The sequence below is a fragment of the Camelus dromedarius genome, chromosome 4 (assembly GCF_036321535.1).
Source record: "Camelus dromedarius isolate mCamDro1 chromosome 4, mCamDro1.pat, whole genome shotgun sequence".
Lineage (NCBI taxonomy): Eukaryota > Metazoa > Chordata > Mammalia > Artiodactyla > Camelidae > Camelus > Camelus dromedarius.
In genome coordinates this window covers 57,022,587-57,047,905 of record NC_087439.1, presented here as the reverse complement: position 1 = coordinate 57,047,905, position 25,319 = coordinate 57,022,587, and the positions used below count along the sequence as shown (strand labels likewise).

General features: G+C 36.1%; 1 protein-coding gene and 1 long non-coding RNA gene across 2 annotated transcripts in view; one reads left to right on the top strand and one right to left on the bottom strand.

Moving 5' to 3' along the window:
• Nucleotides 1–8,879, bottom strand: part of FSIP2 (fibrous sheath interacting protein 2) — an 89,076-nt gene extending 80,197 nt beyond the window's left edge. Inside the window, exons 1-7 of the mRNA XM_064485388.1 lie at nt 8,876–8,879; nt 7,435–8,090; nt 7,217–7,342; nt 3,677–3,904; nt 2,922–3,011; nt 1,704–1,843; nt 450–591 (exon numbers count right to left, since the gene is read on the bottom strand). Of these exons, the coding sequence (XP_064341458.1) occupies nt 450–591; nt 1,704–1,843; nt 2,922–3,011; nt 3,677–3,904; nt 7,217–7,342; nt 7,435–8,090; nt 8,876–8,879 (1,386 nt within the window). The remainder of the gene's footprint in view (nt 1–449; nt 592–1,703; nt 1,844–2,921; nt 3,012–3,676; nt 3,905–7,216; nt 7,343–7,434; nt 8,091–8,875) is intronic.
• Nucleotides 1–25,319, top strand: part of LOC135321148 (uncharacterized) — a 660,820-nt gene that overhangs the window by 495,280 nt on the left and 140,221 nt on the right. The window contains exon 10 of the long non-coding RNA XR_010380643.1: nt 15,458–15,523. This is a non-coding gene — a long non-coding RNA (uncharacterized LOC135321148). The remainder of the gene's footprint in view (nt 1–15,457; nt 15,524–25,319) is intronic.

The window sequence follows — 25,319 nt, the reverse complement described above, 5'->3', positions numbered from 1 at the left end:
TGTATTTTTTCTACTACCAACAAGCAAGTTAAAACAAGTCAAGAGTCTAACAGAAATCAGGTCAAGTACGACTAAAGTTACACATTTGCTTTAAAATGGGTTTTCTTTACTGCACTTCTATCAGGAATACAAGGACGATTATTTTTAACCAGAGCTAAATTAAAAATGTTTTTGTTTCCACACTGAGGGCTACAGGAGTGTTAAACAGTGTCTAGTCACTTTTACCATCATCTCTTTAAAAGCAGACATTGGCTCATATGTAGTTGTGGTGTCAGCCTCATTATTTTATGTAACAACTTGCGTGTTAACAGCTGTGAAGAAAGATCAATGTGGGTAAATTATTTAGCTCTGAAATGACTTCAAGAAGTACGATGGACAGCTAAAATTATTTACAAATGAAACAATATATACAATTTTTCTCTCAATATTTTAAGTTTGTTATTTCTCACCTCTTCAATTTTTCTACGGAGGTTAAGTTTTCTTCTTGTGTATTCCCGCTGTCTTCTTTCTTCTCTATCCAACCGGAGTAGACGTTGCTCTTCTGCTGTGCGCTCAAGTTGTTCTAATTCCCTACTTACCATATCCAAGTATCTAAATAAAGATACAAATACAACTGAAGATGAATTGGGAGTTTCCTTTATGATGGCATCATCTGCTTAGATATTCCAAAACCACCTCCTTGCTTGCTTTTTATCTCTTGAGCTACAGGAATTTTACAGGTTTTCTATCAGCTCTTTTTATGGACTTTAAGCCAGCCTGACCCATGAACTCACTATTTCACTCATTATAGAAGTCTCCCTATGAGGTAATTATCTGCTGTTATGGCTAAGACAATGATGAAATGTGGAGCAGACTGGTAAAAAATCATTTTCCACAGTGTGTATTCACAACTCAGTAGGCTTAGAAATGTAAGTTTGTAAAGAAGGCTGAAATAACTGAAACACTGACTTCAAATACGGAAAAAAATCAGATTTGAATATCCTAAAATGTATGCTGAGTCCCTTGTAATTTATAAGGCCTTGAACAAACCTTCCATCTACAATCTTGGTCCCTGGTATGTCAATATGTATTATGGAACTACTATGGAACGTAAGAGTCTGGTAATTCAGCCTAATTCCTAACCTTAATGGAGAAGGAAGAACAAGAACTATAAAATCTCTTCACCTCCTAAGAAATGGTCTTGACCACAGAAAGGTAATGATTGAATGAATGTAAGCAGATAATATCTAAACAGCTTTTACAGTTCTTTTAGAGATAATGCATATTTATATCAGTATTAGATGAAGTCATATAAAACTTCCTTTTCTGACTTTACTTAATTCCCTCAAACTTAATGCTGTCAGCCTTAAAGATGAACCAGTTAAAAATAAACTATTAGAGGCATGTGCTAAAGATACTTTCCCTCCATCTCCTACTATAGGAAGGATTTTGGATCTCATTTGTTCTTCAGTCACTAGATTGGATTACCTCTTGGATGCCCAGCAACACTACCTTCTCTGGTAGAAATTCCTCCTCATATCCTTGGCACCAAAGTTCCCAATTCCTATACCTCTTGGGCTCCCTTCCTCTCCATACTGAGGGCAACAGTGGAATTAAATAGTGTCTAGTACTTTAAAATTTCCTTCCTTCAATTCTTTATAGTATTTTCCAACTTACTTGGGTCCACAATATATACATAAAATATACATTAATTTCAGTCTTACCTCTGCCTTATTAATCGTTCCTGGTCCTTAACAGACTGGGTGCCTTCTTGCAACAACCAGTTTTGGAACTGTGCAACATTAGAATGTCCAGGTATTTGACTGTTTTCCTGCAGTTTATTCACTTGTTTTGAAAGCATTTTCTATTAAAAAAAAGTGTGTATTACACACACACACATATACACAGACATGTATATGTATGTATATACGTATATAAAAATTTTAACATTTTCCAGAAATAAAATTGTCTTTTGATATGCCTTTTCATATTTAGTATTTAATAAAATTCCCATACTCTGTAAGTAGCTAAATTTGTTTAACTGTATTTAAATCTATTTTGAATCCACTGCAGACATGGACAACTGAACTAAAGATTTCTCTCTCTGAAAATAAAAGATAAACACTTTTATTTTACTTTTCTACCCATTGTGAAGAAATTAAAATACCGAGGAAGTGGAAGAGAAACTCTAGGCACAGAGGAGGGAACGGGGGAAAAGATAAAATACTTAAAAGTATAGTAAAGTCTTTCTAATTTTTATACAATTCTCTTGACCTTAGAACATAGATTTGTAAAAGTACACCTATACACACTTTTCTCAGTTTTATCCAACTCTCTTGACTCTAAAACTTGAATTCACTCACGCACCTGTGCACTCAGGCACACACGTACACACACTCTTACACAGACTTTGAATCAAAATTTGAAAGGAAGTCACTATACCCACTCTATACCAAATCATTCCACTTCACCTTTAAGAACAACAATTTTTACTGAGTGAGCACATCTGCATGTGTGTGGGTACAAACATACACTGTACATGTTCTTTGAGTCATCTCTAGGATGTTGTAACTATTCATACTGTTCCTCTCCTGTTACTGAAGCTGTTTTGGCTTCCAGTTTAAGAATCTTGCTGCCACAACAGTCACTTCCTATTGGCTTCAGCTCAGGTAGGAGGGACACATCTGACTAGCAACTTAATTATGAAATTTTGTCAGCTACCACCAGCATATTAACAGATGACCTGGTCCTTTTCCCTTCCTTGGCCCAATACAGCAACCTCAAAATATTATTTATTCCTGATCTAAATTTTTACTTGGAAAAATTATTGAGTCTGTCAAAATTAAAGGTAAAATACTGTAAAACAAACAAAAACTTTGCATACAAACAAACTTTTCTTCCAAACCCTATGTAAAGAAACCAAATTTAAGTATTTAACTTACTTGTTCTCTTATATAGTTTCTTTCAAAGTCTAATTTTAAACTGGTAAGATACTGCCTGTACTTATTCAATTCCCTCAAGGTACATACAATCTAAAGAAAAAAACACAAAATTTTAACAAAATATATATAAATACAAATACTTTAAAATCATAGCACTTTCCAGTTGAAAAATACGAATAATATACCATTTGAAAACATTTTGGTAGAATAATAAATTGCTAACAACTTTGTAAGTAGTATCTCTCTGAAATTGTTAATCTATAGGAAATTGCTATCCAAAAAACATTACTTTATTAATATGACTCAGCCATGATAAGGGATGGAGCACAAACAATTGGAGTTATTAAAATAAAATACCAATAATAATTTTCAACCCCAATGAGAATAGAGTCTATCAAGCCTCTATCAGGCTGATTTTGCTAAGTTCTTAATTTGTCTTAAGTTTTTTGGAAGTATATGGGACATAATCCCTGACAAGCATACAGTACCATTAAAGACAAAGAAAGAAGACTATGATGTAGCTGGGAAAATTATATTTATATCCTCAAATTACTTGGTAATCATATTTTGACATTACAAAGAAAAAACATGAAGGAAGAAGTAGTTTCTTTTAGAAACAACTGTTGTCTGATTTCCCTTGACACAAATACTGAGTAATTTATGGAATTTCCCATTAATGCATGATGAGGTACAGAAGCAAGCTTATTTGGTTTTGGAGGTTTTCAATGATCAAAAAGAAGTAATTTTCAACCCACTTTATTATTGCTGGTAATGTAGCCACCTTTCTTTAATCTCCTCAGGATATCTTTACGCTTATGGTAGGCTCTTAAGTGTGGATCATGGAGACTTTTATATTGGTTTTCCAAAAGGTGACAATAAGGATCAGTCAGGTTAAAACCATAAGAAGGTCGAAAAAGCTGTAAACATAGATTCAAGCATAATACAAATGTACAATTAATGAATTTCACTTTTAAAATATCAACCTATTGAAATGGCTAGATTGTTCATGAAAATAAAGCATGCAAGAAGAATGTGAAGTGGGGAAAGCCAGCAACAGCAAGATTTGGAATGGCAACATTTATTGTTTATCCCTACCTCTTTTCTTCACTGAACTCAATTATTCTAAAACCCATCCTCACTCAATTAATTCCTGCCCCATCTCCATCAGTCCCTGACCCAAAGCTATAGGAGAAAAGGAAAAGAAAGGAAATAGGATTAATTTGTTTTAATGCATAAAGCTAATACTAAGATTCTTCCTTTTCCTTCCCCCTCTTCCAGATTAAGGCACTGCATTTGAAAGATAAAGGGATAATATCAATTATCATTATTATAGCCCAATAATCTGAAAAAGAAGAAAAATTAAAATATTTCATAAACATTCATGGAAACAACTAGACAAAAAACAGTGAAAAGTAAAACTCAGATGTTAAAGACGATGGATTAGAGTTACTGTATTTTCAGGTCTTACCTAATCTAAGAAACCAAATGATTTCTGAGTGCTACAGTCAGGAAAACTTTAAAGTCTATACTATAAAGTTCAACATACTGAAGAACCAGTTAGAAAGGATACTAATAGGGACTGAGGTTTCTCCATATGTGTAAAGACCTTACATAATAAGGTCCTATGCAATAGCCATTAACACATAAAAAAGGAAAATATCAAGTAATAGTTTCTATATCCATTACCAGATGAGTTATTTAATCTCATTTGTAAATTAAAACATTACCAAAGAGAGAGTGTTTAATTTTTTTTGGTATGAGTACTTAGTCCATTTTTCAATAACAGGATGGTGATAATGAGTAATGGGGAACCCCTAATAGGGAAAAGGGAGGATGGAAGTATGTGTGGAAGTTGTCCAAATGTTGTGTTTGCATCCTATCTCTGTTTTTCTTTAGGTTTTCTTGGCCAGAACAACAGAAATTCAGTCTAAAGTAATGTCAAAGCAGGAACTGGCTCAAGGGAAAGGCAACTGGAATGTGTGGGAGATGTGACAATCCTGAGAGTACCTGCCCTGTTTGCAGGCATCCAATTCAATTTCTATGACCCCACACATTGTTCACCAATCCAGACCTGTCTGCGGGTACCAATTTGTGACCTCTGTGTTCAGTCTGGCAGTAGCCACTTCAGTCAGATTCTGACCACTCAGGAGCCTGGCTGGGTGGGACCCTAAAATGAACTCCCTCAAGGTAAATGTGAGGATGCTGTGTATTGTCGGTAAAGGGGCAACCTAGAGGAACCTGACAGGATGCTAGTGTTCCTTATCCATTTAAAAGCTTTCTTGGTAAGTTTCTGGCCTCTTGCTTAATACCAGACTGTAATCTCTTCCAAGGGGCCTAAGTCATAAAGTGGAATGCCTAATTACCAGTGTCTCCTTGATAAGGCAAATTAAAAAAAAAAAAAAAAAAAAAGGCAGGTTGGCAAGGGGTGGGGGGACTCTATAGAGCAATGTCTTGAATTCAGTGGGACCAGGCATAAAGCCCGATTCTTTCCTGTAAGGGAAACAATCAACAATCATGAGTCAAGGAGTAGATTGTTTCTTTTAGATTTGACATTTAGCTGTTCAACTTCTTTTAGATGCCGAATTTTCGCTTTGATGACATATGTTTCTCAAGAGCAAGCCTGGGCTACTGACCTGTAAACAACACCTTTTATACAAATCCATTAATTAGTGTCAGGGTAACCCTTCTGTTGTCAATTAAAATAATTGGTTTCCCTTTGGAAAGAAAAAGAAAGAAACTACAAGTTTGAATATTAAGCATGCCTGCATTGAGGAAATTGTACTAAAAGAAAAAGAAAGATAGCACAAATCCAGTCTTCAGGGAAATCATGCCTATGATTAAATAAAGAGTTTAGTGGAAAATTAATGTCATAAAGAATGTCATAAAGAATTGTCGAATACTAGTTGACAAACTAGTATTCGACAACTAATATTCAACAGAGAAAATGTAACATAGCAAACAATATATTTGAGGAAGCAGACAAAAGACAGTTAATTTTACATATTAAAGAGAAGTGATACAAGTTTCAAGCATGCCTAAAGACAGATGACTTGTACAGATGTGACTCCATCAAACTGTATGAGGTGGGTATACTTTAACTCTACTTGCTCTATTCTAGTATAGATTTGGTTTTAAAATGGGAAATTATGTATGTCCCCCCAAACAAAATTTACTTTAAGAAATCATGTTTATTTGGCAAGCATCAAATATAGCGGGCCCCTACTCATTTCCGATGACATCATAGAGAGTAGATGGGTAAGGAGCAGTCACTCGGAATTCTTCCTTGTAGAATTTTTGCAATATTGATCAAAGCAACCACTTAGAAAAAATGTATGGAAACTCCTTCAGCATGAGTTACTGAGTCAAGGAATGGGGAGGTTTGAAGGTCGGGGTAGCCTTGAGGACTTAAAAACATAAAAGGGTATGAGGGCAGTATACACTGTAACCCAGTATGATGATATTATAAAATTAGTGTTGAGTAAAATTATACTCAATGGCAATGCGAATTCTAAGGAAATATAAGCTAACTGGGGACTGTGATAGTTGAGAAGGAATCTTGAAAGATGGCCCAAATTCACAGCTGGGGAGAAGAGCAGAAGATATGCCAGGTTTGGGAAGCATAGAAACATTAACATGGTTTATGTGAGTAGGTGTACAAGACCCTAACTGGAAAAAGCTGAGGCTCTGCACTGGAGAAAAGACTGGATGGGCAGCTGGAGCAAATCATGGAGCCTCCTCAGGGAGACAGAGCCTTCTTATATTAAAATGAGGTTAAAATACTAAACCCTGTAAGTCATTTCAACTCTTTTCTCCTCACTTCGTGTGTGAAACAGAATTCAGCTCAAAATAAAACAAAGAAAATTGTTCAGTAATGAGAGTTCTGTCCAAGTTATTACTGGTTAAAATCACAACATAAAATTAAATGCCAGCCAGTACAGATAACCTTCCACCTTTCAACTAAACACGCTTCTAAGTAAATTAAATCTCACTGATTAGGTACATGTGACGTGTTATAACGTTAGCGTGCTTCCATTAATTATAAATTAAGACAGACAGAACTGAGTATCTAAACTTTCTAGCCCATAATTTTGTCCGAACCATACTAGATGAAGTTACTTGGCATGCATCGCAAACAATACCTTTAGACATGGGTTTGATTATGTTCCTCCCCCGACCCCCCAAATATCAGTGCAAATTCCCTTAATTAAGAACTCTGTGTGATGTAGCTAGCGCCTGAATTCAACAGCAAGTATAAAAGGACAAAAACCAAAGTAGACAATTAAAAATTACTTTACCTTTTCACTTAATTTCGTAGTATAGAATAAAGTATTGCTTCCTGGGATCAGAGGCAGCTTGACCCCAAGAGGCAGATCCAGTAGTTGAGCCGCTCCGACCCCCGGAAGGTGGGTTTTTTGCACGCCCTGTCAGATATATTGGGAGTTTGGTCTTTCCTTTACTCATTTAGTTTAAAGCAATCTCTGCTACTCCAACCAAAGGAACCGAAGAGTCACACAGTCAGGGTCCGAGGGGCCCGCCCTGCCAGGCAGCCCCGAAGGCCTCCCGCCTCCCGAGTTACCAGCCAGTCGCGGCCAGTGCCTGCCCAGCCGCGCTGGCCCTGGCCCTGGCCCTGGCCCTGGCCCTGGCCCTGGCCCTGGCCCCGCCGCCGCCGCCGCCGCCGGCCGCGCCGCACGAGGACGCCAGGAGCGGGCGTTACGGGCCTGACGGACAGCACGTGACTCGTCCGGGGCCAGCCCCGCCCCGCCCCCAGGCCAGGGGCCCGGAGGAGGACAACGACTCCAGGCTGGCTGCCACTCACGTCTCCGCACTGCTGGCTGTCCTCGGCAAGGCCGCTGGAGGCCGTCTTGCTGGCGGCGACGTTGGCAGCCTTGGAGCAGGCGCTGAGGTACAGCTCCATAGCCGGCCTGGGCCCCTCCGCGTCCCCGCCGCCCTTCCCTCCCGCCTCCCCTCGCACCCTTTCCCTGTCGTCGTCCCTCCGTCCCGACCGGACCCGGAGTGGCCGGTACCTCGCGTCCCCGAGGCCCGCCCTCGCGGCGTTCCAGGCTCCGAACGTGCGGGCGCCGGACGCGCAGCGCGCCCCCCAGGGCCGGCCCCTCGCGCCTGAGGCCGGAGCGCCGCGGAGCTGCGGAAATCCGGACTGGGGCCTGGCGCCTGAGCACCAAGGGCGAAGTATTGTTGCTCTCTGATACCCACAGCACTCAGTCAAACCGAACCCCAATCAAACGTACAAAGCTTTGCTGGCAGGTTAGCTGGCTGATTTCTCGTAACCTCCAGGAAGGTTTGGTTTCCTGCGGAAAACAAACAAAACAGGCCTGATTGTACAGCGCTTTCTAGGGCCAGAGGCTCTGGCTTTCTACATGTGCTCCCTTGGAGCCAGGGTGCCCGTAGCCCATCCCCAGGTCCCATAACCTCTTCCCACTCCAGGTCCAGGTGGCATACTGTCCTCCTCCCTCCTCTAGGCGTCCTCCTCCATTTCTAGCTCTGCTCTCTCCCACTCCCTCCTCTCTGCCTCCCTTGCTTTCCCATTTATCCTTCTTTCTCCTCACAAACATCTGTTACCGGGAGGAGGGGAATACAAGTTACCTCAGTCCTTAGTGAATTTTTAATGGGAGACAAAGAGTGTGATATAAACAATTTTATTAGTGAAGTAAAAAGGTAGTAAAATATAGTACACCCCCGAGCATTAGGGGTGGGCCAGACCAAGAGAGGGAAAATGGCGCTGGCCTTTGTTTTTCCTGTTCTTACAGTCTGGCTTAGGGGCGTTTTTATAATTGGTTGATTCACGGCTCAGGTTCTTTGAGTGATCAGGCTGATTAACTGGCTCATGTTCCTCCAGCTCAGGCTGATTGAGGGCTCACATTCCTTGTGCTCAGGCTGATTGAAGGCTCCTGGTCCTTCTTCTCAGGTACTCCCATCTCTTTTGTGCATGTTCTTACCCATGATGCACACAGAGAAACCTTCCGGAGGGGGCTCCAACTGGGATATTAATTACATTATAGTGAGCATTGAGTCAAGTTAAGCCGGGTCCTTCTCTCTACTATGCAGCGTTTGATCCTAGCAGGCTTCTTTGCTGGTCTTCATTTAGAGAAAGTAAAAAGTTTTTGAAGCCCCTTATCCTGAGTACAAGTGTACTGTTCTTTTCTGGGTTGCTCCCCACTCCTACCTCTCCCCTTGCCCAGTGCTCATTTCTATCTAACTGCCTAACACATCCAGGCAAAATTCATAAAGTGCTTGACTCCTTTGGGCCAGTCATTGAGCTGGGCACTAGGATTACAGTGATGAGAACAATATGGCCCCGGTCCTTCAAGGAGCTAACTAGACTCTGAGGGTTTTGAGGGCAGAGACTGTCAGGAATGTGGACTTAGCCCTTAGATTCCTTTGCCTACTGTTGTCCTCTGTTATTTCTGGGGCATTTCATTTATTGAAAATTTGCTAACTCCAGACATTACGCTACTCACTAATTTAATCTTTGTAACAGCCTTGTCAAAAATTACCCCATTTTTCCAAAGATTAAAGAATAACAATCCCTATTAAATAGTGGCCCCAGAGGTATTTTCTTAATCAATACACTCTACTTTTACATCTGCTATATTTGTTTTAATACCATGCATATGCATAAGACGCCTAAATTTGAAATCTAATCTTGGGTTATAATCCACTGCCACACGGATGTCTCACAGTTATCTCAAATTCAATGTATTGTAATCTCAACCCACTCCTTTCATGCAAATAGGACAAAACAAAGGTGTTATTCTTCCTAAATTTCCCATCTCAGTGACAATATCAGTATCTACCCAAGCCAGAAACTGAGAAATCCTTCTAGATACTTCTCCTTTTTCTAATTCTCACATTCAGTTGACCTCTTAGTCCTTCTAAATTTGTCATGAAATTAATTGGGCATCTCCTGTCTGTCTCTATAGTACTCCGCCAACTAAACCAGTCATTTTTTTTTTTCAGTCTGTATGAGCACCACAGCCTTATAAAATCTCCCTGCTACCATTCATCCCAGCAGTCCAACTTTTATTGAATTGATCTTTGATGCCGTTTCTCTCCCCTGCATTAAATCCTTAGTTGCCCTCAGGAAGACTTAAAGCATGTAACAGCCTCTATGACTTGGTCCCTATATTAGTTTCCTGTTACTTCTATAAGAAATTACCACAATCTCAGTGGCTTGAAACAACACAACGGTATTATCTTACAATAATTGAGGTCGGCAGTCTGAAATGAATCTCATTATGCTAAAATCAAGGTATTGGCAAGGCTGCATTCTTCCGGAGGCTGTAGGGCACAATCTCTCTGGTCTAGAAGCCTCCTTTCCTTCCACTTCAAATCCAGTGTGTAGCATCTTCAGGTCTCTCTCTGACTCTGACCTCTGCCTCCATCTTCTATACTTTAAACATTGGCCCCATCTAGATGACCCAGGATAATTTCTTTAAGGTCAGCTGATGAGCAAACGTAATTCCATCATCAGTCTTAATTGCCATTGACATGAAACATGGAAAGATAGCACTTAGCATAGTGCTTAGCAAGAATTTAGTGAGTCCTGAGTGTATTTTTGTTGTCCTGACCAAAGCAGACCTAAATGAGAACCCACTGAAGGGTTTTAAGCAAATTCTCATTTTAGAAGGTAAGTCTGGCAACAGTATAGGGGGTGGATTCAGGAGTGTGACTGAAGGCCGTGGAGACCTAATGATACATAATCACATAAACAATCAGGTCCTGCAATAATGAGTCAAAAACGATAGGAATGAAGAAGAGAGAATGGGTTAAAGAGATATTTGAGTCAGCACTGTCATAACTTTGGATTCTCCTTATCTCACCCACTTTTTAAACAATGGAGTTAAAGGGAACAATCACTGTTTTGAAGCTAACAAGGGTAGATGATAAGCTTGGATTTGGAGGGAATAGTTAGCCAGAAAAGTAAGTGAATTCCCTGAAAAAACCCCCACATCTTTTCATAAGGAAAGCACTTGGAAAGCAAGAATAGAGAGGCAGGAAAAGCATGATGTTTTTGTGTTGAGAAGGATTTGGTGCTTTCTTGGAAATGTTAGAGGAGTATGTGTCTGAACTTTTATGAACTTTGGGGTCTTTTCAGAGACAGTATTTACTGGTCTTTGCTTCATAACAACTGTTCACAAAACTTAATGGCTTTAAACATTGATTTATTATTCCTCACAACTCTCGGGTTGGCTGGCATTTCTGTTTGTCTGGGCCAGATTATCTCAGATGACCTCACTCTCATGTCCAGGACTTCAGCTGGGATGGCTGGAATGGTTGGGATTGCTGGACCACTCTCTACAAATGTTGTTTTCATCCTCCAGATGGTTAGACCATGCTTTTTTTTTTTTTTTTTTTACATGGATGTCTTAGAGCTCCTCCTGTGGGTCTTACATCCTCAGTAAGATTCTAGGTGCTTCTGATGAGAGTTATAGAGTTATATTGCTTGGATCCCGTGGGTCAGTGGTGTCCAGGGCTGCTCAGTATTTCTTGACTACCCTTCCTTTAGTCACTGCTAAATAAAGTTTGTGCATGCACATGTGTACACACACACACACACACACACACACACACTCACACACACAGGATATGGTAAGGACCACACAGTATCCTTTCATAATACGAAATGTCTTTCTTTTCCAATATCCAGTATCCTCCCCATTTAAACACTTTGTATTATACTTTAATTATTTTTAAAATACTACAGCTAGTATTATGATGATATAATATTTAATGATGATGAAAAGCTGATTCGGAAGAGATTCCTGATTTATCAAGTGGTTCAGACCATGCAGAAAGAAGGGAACCAAATTAAATATTTGTTGGGATCTTTATTCATATATTCTCAATGTATGTGTATATATATATATTTAAGTGACAGCACAAGCACATCACAGTGAAATATTAAAAAGTAATATTCAAACATATTTCCAATATAAGCATTCAGAGGAGGACAGCATAAAACTTAAGGTAGCCAGTCATACAAGACATCACAGGCGAGGAAATTCCTTGGTAGTAGGAAGCACTAGGGGTGCAGTATTAATAGTGCAGACTTAGGGTTTAAATCCGATATATTTCAACTCTTGGTTTCAGTTTCCTCATCTCTAAAACTAGCATAATGATAACCCCTATCTCATAGCGTTATTAAATAGGTTAAATTGATAAAAACACTAACAAAATGCATGGGCCCATAGAGATGCTTAATCAATGATAGCTTTATTATTAGCATTACTTTGATTGAGTGACTTTAATAGGGACATGATTGAGATAGCATATAGCTCAGTAGTAGAACAGCTGCCTAACATGCATAAGGTCCTGGGTTCAATCCCTAGTACCTCCATTCAAATACATATATACCTACCTACCTGCCTACCTACCTAATTACCTCCCCTCTCCCCCAAAATAGGGACGTGATTAATTTAAGTAATGGGCAGCCTGCCCCAGTTAGTGTAGTACTGACCACTGTACCACATCTTCTAGGTAAAATCATAGAGACATTGAGGGACTAGACTTTCTGGTTATTATAGATGTATTTCTTTTCATTTTAATTGTTGAAATATGTTACCCCCACAATCCCAATCACTGTTATTCACGGAAATATATACATTTGGTATATTTGGGGGAAGAAGTTTGGAAAATATCATCCAGAAAAAATGAGTATTTTTGTTTATTAATCAGGTAGCTGTGGTTTGTTTTTAAAATACCAGCCCTGGCCAACAGCTTGATTGCAGCCTTGTGAGAGACCTTGAGCCAAAAGTACACAGCCAAGCTGTGCCCACACTGCTGAGGCACAGGAACTGTGAGATACTAAATGTTTGTTGTTTTAAGCTCTTAAATTTGGGGACAATTTGTCACATAGCAATAAATAACTAATGCTTAGTATGTACCATTCATTGTGGTAGGCAGCTAGCAAGGTGTGTATCATTAAATCCTTTTATTGACATTGTGAGACCATTATTGCAATCTCCATTTTACAAATGGGAGATTGGGCTTGGAGAAATTATTTGCCTGTTATCATAAAGCTTTGCAGTTGGCTGTAAGTTCTAAGGAGTTCTTAGCCAGCAGAATGTTATTCTTTCTCCTCATCATTTTTAAAATAAAATAATTGCTTACATCTTAACTTTTTTCAATTTATTGAGCTATAATTGACATACATCACAGTATAAATTTAATATGTACAACATGTATTGTGAAATAATTACTACAATATGTTTAATTAGCATCCATCATCTTATATAGCTACAATAGAAAGAAAAAGGAAAAAAAGGTCCTTATTGAGACAGGAGGAAAAGGGGCAGGGCACAGCCACTGAAGTAATGACAGCAACTGAGGACAGGACAAACTGGTTAGAACCAAGATGGCTGAAGTTTCGACTTCCAGCAGACCTTGGGCTTTGTGGTGCACCCACAGGCACCATGGTGGTTCCCAGGCTGACCATAAAATGTCAAAAAGTGGGTGGGAGCCCAGCTCCTGGAACTCTCCGTCCCATCCCCAACATAGTTCGAATAATCCTCCTGCTTGTTAGCATGTGAAATTACCGAGATTATAAAAAACTAACAACCCTGCACCTCATGGTCCCTCTGGCTTATGAGTCTGCCAACACTCTGTCTATGGAGTGTGTATCTACTTTTACTTTAAACTGAAAACCCCACACCTCTCAACCTCTCTCTCCCTCTTGCCTTTTGAGATGGTCTACATTCTCCCTATGGGGTGTCATCTTTCTAAATAAACTTGCTTTCACTTTACTATGCCTCACTCTTGAATTCTTCCCTGTGTGAGAATAGGTTCCAACCTATTCTCAGGCCACATTATGATGAGAATTATTAGGATTTACTCTCTTGACAACTTTCCTGTACACCATACAGCGGTGTTAACTATATTCATCACGCTGCATACTACATCCCCAGTACTTATTTACCTTATACCTGCAAGTTTGAACCCTTTGACCAACTTCCACCAATTTCCTCTCCCCTTAAATCATGAAAAACTGTGTACATAGTTTTCTATGCTTCTCATGTTGGACTTCGCTAGTATAAAATTAGGGAGAAGAGTAGAAAACTACGTGGGTGTAGCTTCACCATTTATACTGTGCACCGTTATGACCCTGGCAGAAACTGAAGGAGACATGAGGAACAGGTTATAAAAGGATGGATATACTAATTTCTCTCCTTGATTTTATCTCAGGTATTGAAGATACAATCTCTAAACTATTTTACGTATTTCAGTAATTCACCCAGATCCCATTCATTTGTTTATTAATGTCTATTTTTATTTTTATTCATTTTAACAAATCTCTGTGCTTAATACAGAAGAATGTAAATTCACCATATTGTGAATTAAATACTAATTTCTTTCTTGGACCTTAAGAATTAACTACTTCTCTCATTCTAATGTAAATATGGTTGATCAACCAGTCCTTGGTAGCTTTCCCTTGTTTTCTGGATGGAAAAAGTTAAGTTGCAGATCTGCAATATTTCCCTTCACTGGAGCTGTTCCAGGGCAAGAAGGAAAGCAAGTGACCTGCACCAGTCCCCTTATAAACATTCTAATGATGGCCCAGCTGGCACAGCGACAACAACAGTAACAACAAAGGCTTTTGCCAGCAAAAGGGCCTTTTTCTATGGAATGCTTTTCACAGGATGTGCCTAATTGTCTGTAGTTGTTTATGGTAAACAGACTGGAATATAAGGATTTATGGACGATGACTGGTTGGAAAATGTTACGCAATCCATGTACCCTCTCAATATAAAATATACATGTCTCATAATCTAACTGGCTCCTTCTATGAAAGTGAGGTAACCCGCATTCCTCACAGAAACCTCATTTGTTAACTTGGGTCAGAGTTCATCTGACATGGAATGGTAGTACTTGGGGAACTGTGCTTGAGGTCTTGGACCTTTCTTTGTTTTACCTGTGCCTTCTAATTACATGTATCCTTGAAATCGTTAGTAACATTTGATACTGGATAAGGTTTCTGAGTCCTGTGATTCTGAATTATCAAACTAACCCTTTATGTTATCTTGAATTCCAAGATGTATTGATTTCTATGATAACCCTTCTCAGATTTCATCCTATTAATTGATTTAATCATTTTGGTGTCCCTCAGAGGCATAAAAGGCGAAATTTTATATGGGTAAATAATAACATATGTGGGGAAAAATCTAAACAATAAAAAGTTAAATAAGTCACCCTTATTCTCAGATCCTTGGACTCTCAACCCAGAGGCAAACAACAGTACTCTGTGTTTCATTATACACATGCAAACATATTCTATGAAGCATTTAGTTTTCAATTTTCAGTGAGCAATGTATTTTGAAGATCATTCCATAGGAGCACAGTGTGATTTAATTTAGTTTTAAACTACACATAGTATGTAATGCTGTAATTACCATAATTTATTCAACTAGTCTTGTATTTATGAATTTTTAGATTTTTTTCTGTTACAAAAATTATATTAAGCATCCTTTTATATAGATTCCTAGATTAAAGGGTGTATTGATTTTATTTATTTTTTCTTGTAGATATTGCTGTGTTTTCCTCAAAGCAGTTACACTAGTTTATCCTCCGACAGACGGAGATCTGATAAGGTACGTGCCTGTTATTATCATCTACTTTCTATCCTGGATGGATGTTTCTCAGAGGTTGTGTTTTCAAGTAATGGCTTAAAACTAGTTTTTCTAATTTGTTTGTTTGTTTCAGAGACAGTAGAGATTCTTTTCTCTCAATTTTCACGCTGTGTTTTTGAATTTTGAAATATTTACTATGCTAACTTTAAGCAAAACACTGGATACTTTTCTGTTACATGCATTTAAAGTTATATAAGCTTAGGGGATGAGTAAAAGGAAAGTTGCGGCCAAATTGCTTATTATAAACTAACCTGCAAAATATTGTAATTTTTGCTCCTTTAAAAATCAAAGCAATATTTAGTAATCATAATAAATATATGTGTATATACAGTCTAAAATGTATTACAAATTAAAAATAACCTTGAACTTGTCAGCCTGACTGTGTACACAAGGGTTAATACAGTGGGCCTGGGCCTGCTGTCTTTTTGGTGAATCTTGCTTACAAGGTTCTTTCATGACTGGCATCTGGGAACTTGGCCGTTGAGCCATTCCCTAACTGATTTCATGGGTTCACTGTACCTAGACGGCCTGGGAAGAGTGTAGATTATGCTGGGCACATGCTTTCTACCTGGGCACTGGGATTTTGATTTGTGTTGGAGAGCAGGTGCTTATGTAATCAGCCACCTTGAAAACTTTGGACTTTGTTATGGACTAAATTGTGTCCTCCTAAAATTACTATGCTGGAATTCTAACCCCCGGTATCTCAGAATGTGATCATATTTGGAGGGAGGGCCTTCAGAGGTAATTAAGTTAAAATGAGGTCATTAGAATAGGCCTTAATCTAATATGATTGGTAGCCTTATGCGAAGAGGAGGTTAGGATACAGGCACAGAGGAAAGACCATGTGAAGACATGGGTCTCTCTCATCACAGTGAAATGAAAATTCTTTAGGGAAGATTTTTTTCTATATTGCTCAATGTACTCTTCAGTAATTAGATCAGTGCTTGGTAATTATTGTTGAATAGAAAAGACTCAATGAATACCCCTTTGGTAAATGAGTAAATCAGTTATCTTTCCCCCAGTCACTCCTTAAACCGACATTGCCAATATTTGCTTCCGGATATCTCTAATTTTTATTTTTTTTTTTTTGCATCCATCTGTGAGCAGTAATCCTTCTAATTGACACTATCTTCTGTCGGATAGCATCGCACATTTTAAATCCCTAAATTATTGTTTCCCTACACCACATTAAAAATGTGAGCTATAGAGTAGTCTAAAAAAAAACAAACAAAAAACTGTGTTATAGCCTGTCATTTCTCTTTTGCTCTCATTGATTTGTTTATTTAAGTTATAAGTGCATAATTAAATTGGTAGTAATAGCTGTTGCATATTTTCTTTGATTATGTCAGAATATTTTAATTATTGTTCCACTTTCATACAGTGATGCTAATAAAACCTATCAGTATCTGAGGATTATACAAAGTTCAGGGCTTGCTAGTATGCATAAAGATGTAATTAGTTTGTTAAATGGAGGATCAGAAACTGGTAGTTACTTGTGAAATTAACTCGGTGGATCAAGGAAATATTTTTAAAGATAAAAGAGAGAAGAATAGAAATTAGTGTGTTTCAGATTTAGCAAGAGTATTACTTTATGTAAACTTGTTTTAATTATAGATATATAATTGACATATTTTGGCTTTGTAAATATATGATATATAATGTATATATTATGACTTTAAGGAAGGAAATTCTGAAAGTGACACAAGATAATGGATTATAAACATTTATATTTCAGTAAAAGATGCTAAAATGTGAAAACCCTTCAGAAAATTAGAACAGAAAATGGTATTAGACATTTAAACTAACACTTTTATTTTACAAATAAGGATACAGGGAATTAGTAAAATGAAGTCTTCCGAAATTGCTAGTAGATTAATGGAAAATTTAAGGTTGTAATTCAACTCTTCTATCAATTTTCCATTAAATCATGGAGCTTAAGAGAACATAATGCTTTATGCTGTCCAAGCATGTTACTTTGGATCCATTCTACTCAGACAAACTAGAATAAAGATTAATTTTTATCAGTAAGCACACTTATTACAGTTAAGTGCAATCACCATAGAAATGTGGTGGTTCTTTTCAATTTTTGTTAAAGAATAAATATTCATTTAAATAATAATTGCTTCTATTTGTGGTTATTTTTTTTTTTACTTTTTATCCTTATAATAGTGAATTAAGAGAATTTTTTTATTAACGTAGAATAATTGTCATGTAGTTGATATTAAATAATGATTTCATGTAGTTGATATTAAAACTATTCTAATATAAGTGTTCAGAATAAGTACCAATTAAAAACATTACTACATCCTTATCGTCTTCTGCTGGCTGGTCATTTATATTGATGTTGAAGGGGATCACAAGATTATTTCAGGAAACACCTTATCAGTTGTGGGGCTTTTGTTTGGTTGGTTGGTTAATTTTTCACCTAAATAGTGAACAGTCTGAAGAAAATTTTTATCTTTAGTATGGTTTCAAAAGTAATGAAGGTGGGAATAAAAAAGACCTTAGAGGACATTCTGTAGGAAAAAAAAACTCTCAATTCTTTGCTTTTTCTTTTGAGACTTTCCAGTTCTACCTGTCTGATACTAGGAGCACATTTCTGTTGTGTTAGTGTTTGCATACGTTTGGCGTGACATTGCCTACCACTTTATTGTAAATCCTTCTGAACCAATTTTAGATATAACTCCAAAATACAGAAGGTAGTTGGGCTTTGTTTTGTGGGACAATTGAAATTTTCTTTTTAAAAATTTAATAGATTAACCTATTTTACTTATTACCACAAATAATATGTATATTCTACTCAGTCAAATTATTTTATGCTGTTTACTAAGATTCTTTCTCATTCCCTTTCTTGTTTAACTTTATTAAAGGTCTTAATTGCCTTATAAATGCTTCTAGATTTCTTTGATATCTTTACACAGAAAGTACTAATAAATTATTTTCCATTATGAACTCATAAGGATGTGCTTGTAATATTTTCATTCTGGCCCAGGGAGTGCATATGGAAGAGGGAGTAATCTCTCTTAAAAATTCTGGCCAACGTTAAGACACCATCAGAGCCATTGTTTCTTGCTGAAATCTTGAAGAAACAAAAACTAAAATATTTTCTTCAAGTGAAAAGGGGAAGACATTTCAGAAAAAGTTTGTCATTTAAGGATTGAGTTTTTCACGTGCTCTCATTTATATGGGTGCTTCATTTCAAACATGATCTTATTAGTCTCTGATGTGTCCGAATATTGGAAATACATTAGATTTGTTCTTATTTTAAATTTATTGTATTTTCCTTTGGTAACCCTGGTAATCATTGAAACTTATTTTTGTAGATAATTATGTAAAAACAATTGTCATGAAAAGCAATCCCTACAATGGAGGACTTTAGGGTGTTGGATAATAGCTTATTAAGCTTCTTTTTCCAGGTCTCTTTCTTTTCTTGTTTAGTATTAGAAAGAATAAAGCAATTGATTTGCCTAAATTAGCTTTTAATGTTCAGATGCTTGCACTATGTTTTATCAAAAGCATGCAATGTAAAAATTTTCTTTAAATGTAATCCATTTCACAGTTTAGTTTTGTAATAAAATGTATTTGCTTTGCTACAAAAATATAGACTTGTAAATACATCTTTGCATGATGATTACTGGTATTACAAAAAGTAGTAATAATTGTTTTTATAATTTCTCTTAGTTGGTAATACTAAATAATGCAATTGAAAGGTGAAGAAGTAATGTTTATCATTTATTTTGTTAAATAAAAGTGAGCTATTATGTACTTTTGAATTAAATATTTAGAAGAAAGTTAGTGTCAAATCACTAGCAAAAGTCTGTGTATTACTCTAGCATAACAATGTTACCATAGATTAAATTATCTTAATCTTTTCCTTTATTGATTTTTTTTTCATTCTTTTACTCTTTCTCCTTTCCTCTCTCCTACCTCTCCCACTTATTCTCATTCCTTATTTCTTTTGTTGAATACCTGGATAGTAATTTATGACTTGTAACTTTTTTGTTAAAATATGCTTTCACGAAGATATTTTCCACTATGTGATTAGACCAAAAATGAATGCAAGAGGGTACCAACAGTTTTGCATTTTGCAAAACTAAGTACATCTTTGTTCTTGTTACATTATTGTCAATGATTTATAAACTCCCAATGTAGAGAGTATAGCCAATAATGATAATAATAATTTCTATTGGCATTATTAATGTTTTAACAGCATTGTACTAAGTGCTTTACATGGATTAGCTCTTTGGACCTTTACAAAAGCAGATAACTTGCAATCCTTTTCTCTTCCATACCTAGGTAGAGGTGGAGGGTGCTCCCAGGAGAGAATAGGACCAGTGATTCATAAAATCTTACAGGAAACACTAAAAATTATCATCCTAAAGAATAAATTGATGATATTTTCTTGGAGAAAGAGTTCTTATATATGGGATGCTCTGAATAGGAGGTCTCTGGTTTAAAATTGCTTATGGTATACAAACCCAGTATCTATCGATTTATGTGTCATGGCTCCTTGGAACATGTCACATAAGGCATGTAACTTTTTGAATATAAAATGGAGATTTCCATACCCTAAATGCTAACTGATCTATGTGGCGACCTGCACATTTTACTCAATTATTTTATCCATTAATTACTCTGAGATAGAGATATATATCTATATATATCTATATATCTCATATGATATATGTATCATATTTTAATATGTTATACTGATAAATGATATAATCATATAATGTATATAACATATACTATGTGAAGTATATGTTATATACATATATAATAATTAAAGTTAATATATGTATAATATACATGATACATCCAATCCACCCTGGTCCTTTCTTTTCAAAGTCATTTTAACAGAAGGGACCAGGGTGGATACAGATAGACTCTGAGGCCTCTTTCTGCCTTACGTGTTCTTCTTAATTGATTGTATCTTTGAAATTATTAGGAAAGCTTTATATTGGATAAGGTCTTTGATTCATGTAAATCTGATTTGAGAATGGAATCTTTTTTTTATCTCAAGGTTAATAACTTGTTCAAGTTTACAGAATTAGAAAGTGATTCTTCTCTTACTCTAGAGTTCTTATATATTAGTGTGTCTTAAGAATAATTTACTTTCGTCAAACTAATTTAAAAAAATCCCAACAGGCTTTCATACAAGATGGTTCTCAGTTTGCCTTTACTCTACCAACTATTAACTGATGAGATATGAACCTCAGTCCCTTAATTCATAAAATGGCAATGATAATAGCAATATCTATTTTAAATAATCATTATTAAAAACATGAGATAGCATATGTGAAGAAACTGTGCAGTGGTTTATAGATAGCCCTCAATAAATGTTATTTTCCTCCTTTTCCTCTTTACATTAGTTTTTTCCTCTTCCCTCTAGGGAAGCAAAAATTATTATGAGAACTTGAATACATAATGCCTGGTTGTGATCCTAAGAGTTAAATGCATATTCTGTTTCTTTGGGCAACTTTCACTTTCCTCATTGTTACTCAAATAATGCAGTTTTCTGTGCTTTATCAGATTTCATCAAAAATTACTTGAAAGATAGTATTTTCATCACATCTATTTGGAGACTATTTTACCACTAAAGAAGGAACTTACCAATGAGTATCTGGTAGTCCAAAGCTGTAAAGATAACACATTTAAATTCCTACTTCATTTGCAGCTAATCTTAAATAAGAACACTTTTTTTATTTTTGGTGATTAGCATCATTCTGTCATTGTAAAATCTTGATATATATAGCTGTTGAGCTTCATAAAATATATTTTATTTATTTCATTTAATTTTTTTAAAGAATAAATTTTTATTATTTTTTTAAAATTGAAGTATAGTTGATTTACAATGTTGTGTGAGTTTCTGGTGTACCACAAAGTGATTCAGATACAAATATATATATCTGTATATGTATATACTCTTTTTCATTATAGTTTATTATAAAATATTGAAATTAGTTCCTTGTGCTATACAGTATGACTTTTGTTGTTTATTTTATATATAGTAGTTTGTATCTGCTGGTCCCAGACTCCTAATTTCGTCTCTCTACCCACCTTTTCCCCTTTGGTAACCATAAGTTTGTCTGTTTTCTATGTCTGTGAGTCTCTTTCTGTTTTATAAATAAGTTCATTTGTATCATATTTTAGATTACACATATAAGTGATATCATATGGTATTTTTCTTTCTCTTTCTGGCTTAACTTCACTTAGTATGAAAATCTCTAGGTCCATCTATGTTGCTGCAAATGGCATTATTTCCATAAAATATATTTTAAAACCAAAATTATTACAAGGTACCCTTTCTGTAACCTTCACAAAGTGCAAGAATTTTAAAAAATCTTTCTTGTATCAAGTAATTCAAGTTTACTAACTACCTGGTGAAGTTTCCAAGGATTTCTAGATTGATAAAGGAAGCAGCCGTACCTTTAAAAGTATGAAGATTGTTACATTATTAAAAATTAATGAAAAATGAAATCTAAAGTTGAAATCTAAGTAAGAAATCTCAGAAAGTTATTCTATTCTTATTTTTAATAACAAAGTGAATGTGGCAGTAAAGTTGGAAAACTTCGATATGTAAAATATCAATGTGGCTTCTCACTCAGCAAAAATGAGCCATTAAACTTTTATAGGAATGAGGGGCTTAATAAAAGGAATTGGAGCTTATACAAAAGCAGGAAGAGTTAGTATGAACATCTGGAATGCACCAGCTGGATGATCAGTGAAACAATAACTAACAACTTCAGCCTAAAGCACTGGAGCAGGAGGAAAAGCTGTTGTTCAAGTGGCAGCCCAGTAATAGGAGGCATCTAGCCAAAGATGGGAGCATGAAGAGAGAGCTTATGAAGAATTCTGCAAAGCTTGCCACAGTGGGACAGTGTGAACCTTAAAGACATCTACAGTGTCACTCTGATTAAGGCACCATGGCTGATCTCTGAAAATAATGGTTTTTGCTTCATTTCTGCCTTCCAAATCTCATACAGATTACTTTCATTGGGAAATTCTAACCTAGAGCTTGTAGGGAAGAAGATTCCAGAAAAACCAATTTTTATTCTTACCAAGGTTGTGGTAAAGACGGGTACAGAAGAGATAGATAATCTGGTACAGTTACAATTCTTTTAATATTTGATAAAATTATTTTAGCCCTCTGGTAGACATGCAGTGGTATCTAATTTTCATTTCTCTGATGACTATTAATAGTGCATATTTTTTCATATACTATTAGCTATTTATCCTCTTTTGTGAAGTGTTTGTTCAAGTTTTTGACTTTTTACTGGCATGTCTGCTTTTTATTATTGATTTGTAGTGGTTCTTTGTGGACTTGGATACAATCTTTGTTGTTTTCATGTATTGCAAATATCTTCTATCACTCTGTGGCCTAATTTTCTCACTCTAATCATGTTTTTTGATGAACAGAATCTCTTATTTTTTGACGTCCAGTTTATCTTTTATTTAATATTTGTTTCTTATATACTTATTCAGAAATTGCTGTCTACTTGAGGGTCTGGAAGATATTTGCCTATTTTAACTTCTAAAGGTTTTATTGTTTTAACTTTCAAATTTAGGTCTATAATCTATTTGGAATTGCTATTTGTGTGTGGTTGGTATAAAGGCATGTTCTTTTTAATACAGATTCCAACTGATCCATCATTTTTTTTTTTCAAAAGAACACCATTCCTTATTTCAGTGCAGTGGTCCTTTGACATAAACCAGGTGACAAAATATGAATTAGTGTGAATTAGTGTGTTTCCATTTGTTCAGTTGAGCTCTTTCTCTGTCCTCATACCTATACCACACTCTCTTAATTACCATTGATTTATCTCGTGTTGTACAATACCCAGCTTTGATTTTCATCTTCAAAGCAATCTTAAATATATGGGACCCTTTCCATTTATATATAAATTTTAGAATCAGTTTGTAAATTTCTTCAAAAACAAAGTGTGCCATCAGTTTAAGTGGAATCGTGGGAGGTATTTTAAGACTGTGTTGTATCTGTTGCTCAAAACATTTCCATCCATGAGTTTTAGTATCCACTGAGGATAGTTGCCTGAAAAAAATGACTATGATGTTTACCAAATTTTGATTTTTTCTAATTCTACTATTCCTTCTATTTATTTAAAGTCTATTAATTGTGATTATACTCTAAAAATGATCTTACCTTCTTTACTTATTTGTTCATTCTCAATCCTAGTTCTTTTCTGTTACTATTATTGTTTTTGAAACTGTTATTAAAAAAGCCCCTAGACATTAAATATGCTCATCGCTTCTAAGTGTTTTCAGTAGAAAGAGTGAAGATACACACACACACACACACACACACACACACACACACAGACCTATACCTGTTTCTTTGTTTGTTCATCTCCATTTATTAACAATATAAGTTCACACCAGTTTATCCAATTCCAATCCAGTGCCACAGGCTTCATTCTTGTCTTCATCTTTCTTGTGTTTTAATTCCCTTCTGGTATCCAGTATCTTTAGTAGATTTAGTTATTTTTCATGACTCCTTTGTTTAACCATTCTCCAATCCTGCCAGTTACCTCTACCCCAGCCATGTCTGCCTCTCCTGTCTAGGTTACCTTGATAAAAGGAAAGAAAATGGAAAAAAATTGAAATAATACTTTATGAAAAGAAAAGATACAAGACAAAAGACAAAAAAGAAGAAATTGATGAAGTGAGCAAAATGGAGGAATAAGAGGTCCTCATTCATATCTTCCCTCAGCAATAATACCTTGGCAACCATAAATGGGCAAACTGCCTTTGTGGGAATTTTGGTATCTAAGTAGGAAGTTGTGAAATTCTAGTGGATTCCAAGACTGAGGAAAGCCATTTTGAGAAAGCATGCCTGTGCCCAAGAGGATGACTTGCCAACTATGGTCTTGATTAGAGACCCAGCAACAGCTCTGTACCTTAAGGAGTAGACCACAGCCCCATTAGCCATGGTCCTGCCACTAGCCCCATTTACCAAGGGACTGGGAGGAATTGCCCACCAATGCAAGGGTGCATTGATCATGAAGAAGCAGGCAAATATAATACTGCCAAAGGAAGTCTATAAGTTTTAATAACCAACCACAAAGAAATGGGACAGAAACCATAAACAAAATGAAAAGACAACCTATAGAAGGGGAGAAAACATTTGCAAATGACACAACTGACAAGGGACTGATTTTCAAAATGTACAAAGAACGCATACAACTCAATATAAGAAAAAAATGGTCAGAAGACCTAAATAGTTCTCTAAAGAGGATATACACTTGACCAACAGGCACATGAAAATGTGCTCAACAGTGCTAATTATTACAGAAATTCAAATCAAAACCACAATCATCAAAAAGTCTACAAATAATAAATGCTGAAGAGGGTGTGGATAAAAATACAACATCCTTTCATGATTAAAAACCCTTAATAGACTGGATATAGAAGGAACATACCTCAACATAATAAAGATGATATGTAACAAACTCACAGCTGACTTTTTTACTTATAGAAAAAAACTGAAAGAGTTTTCTCTGAGATCAAGAGCAAGACAAGGCTGCTCAATGTCACCACTCATATTTAATACAGTACTGAAAGTCCTAGTCAGAGCCCTTAGGCAAGAAAAAGATATAAAAGGCATCCTGTCCAAATTAGGAAGGAAGAAGTAAAATTGTCACTATTTGCTGACAATATGATTTTATATGTAGAAAATCCCTAAGAATCAATTAAAAAAAACTGTTGGAATTAATCAACAATTTCAATACAGTGGCAGGTT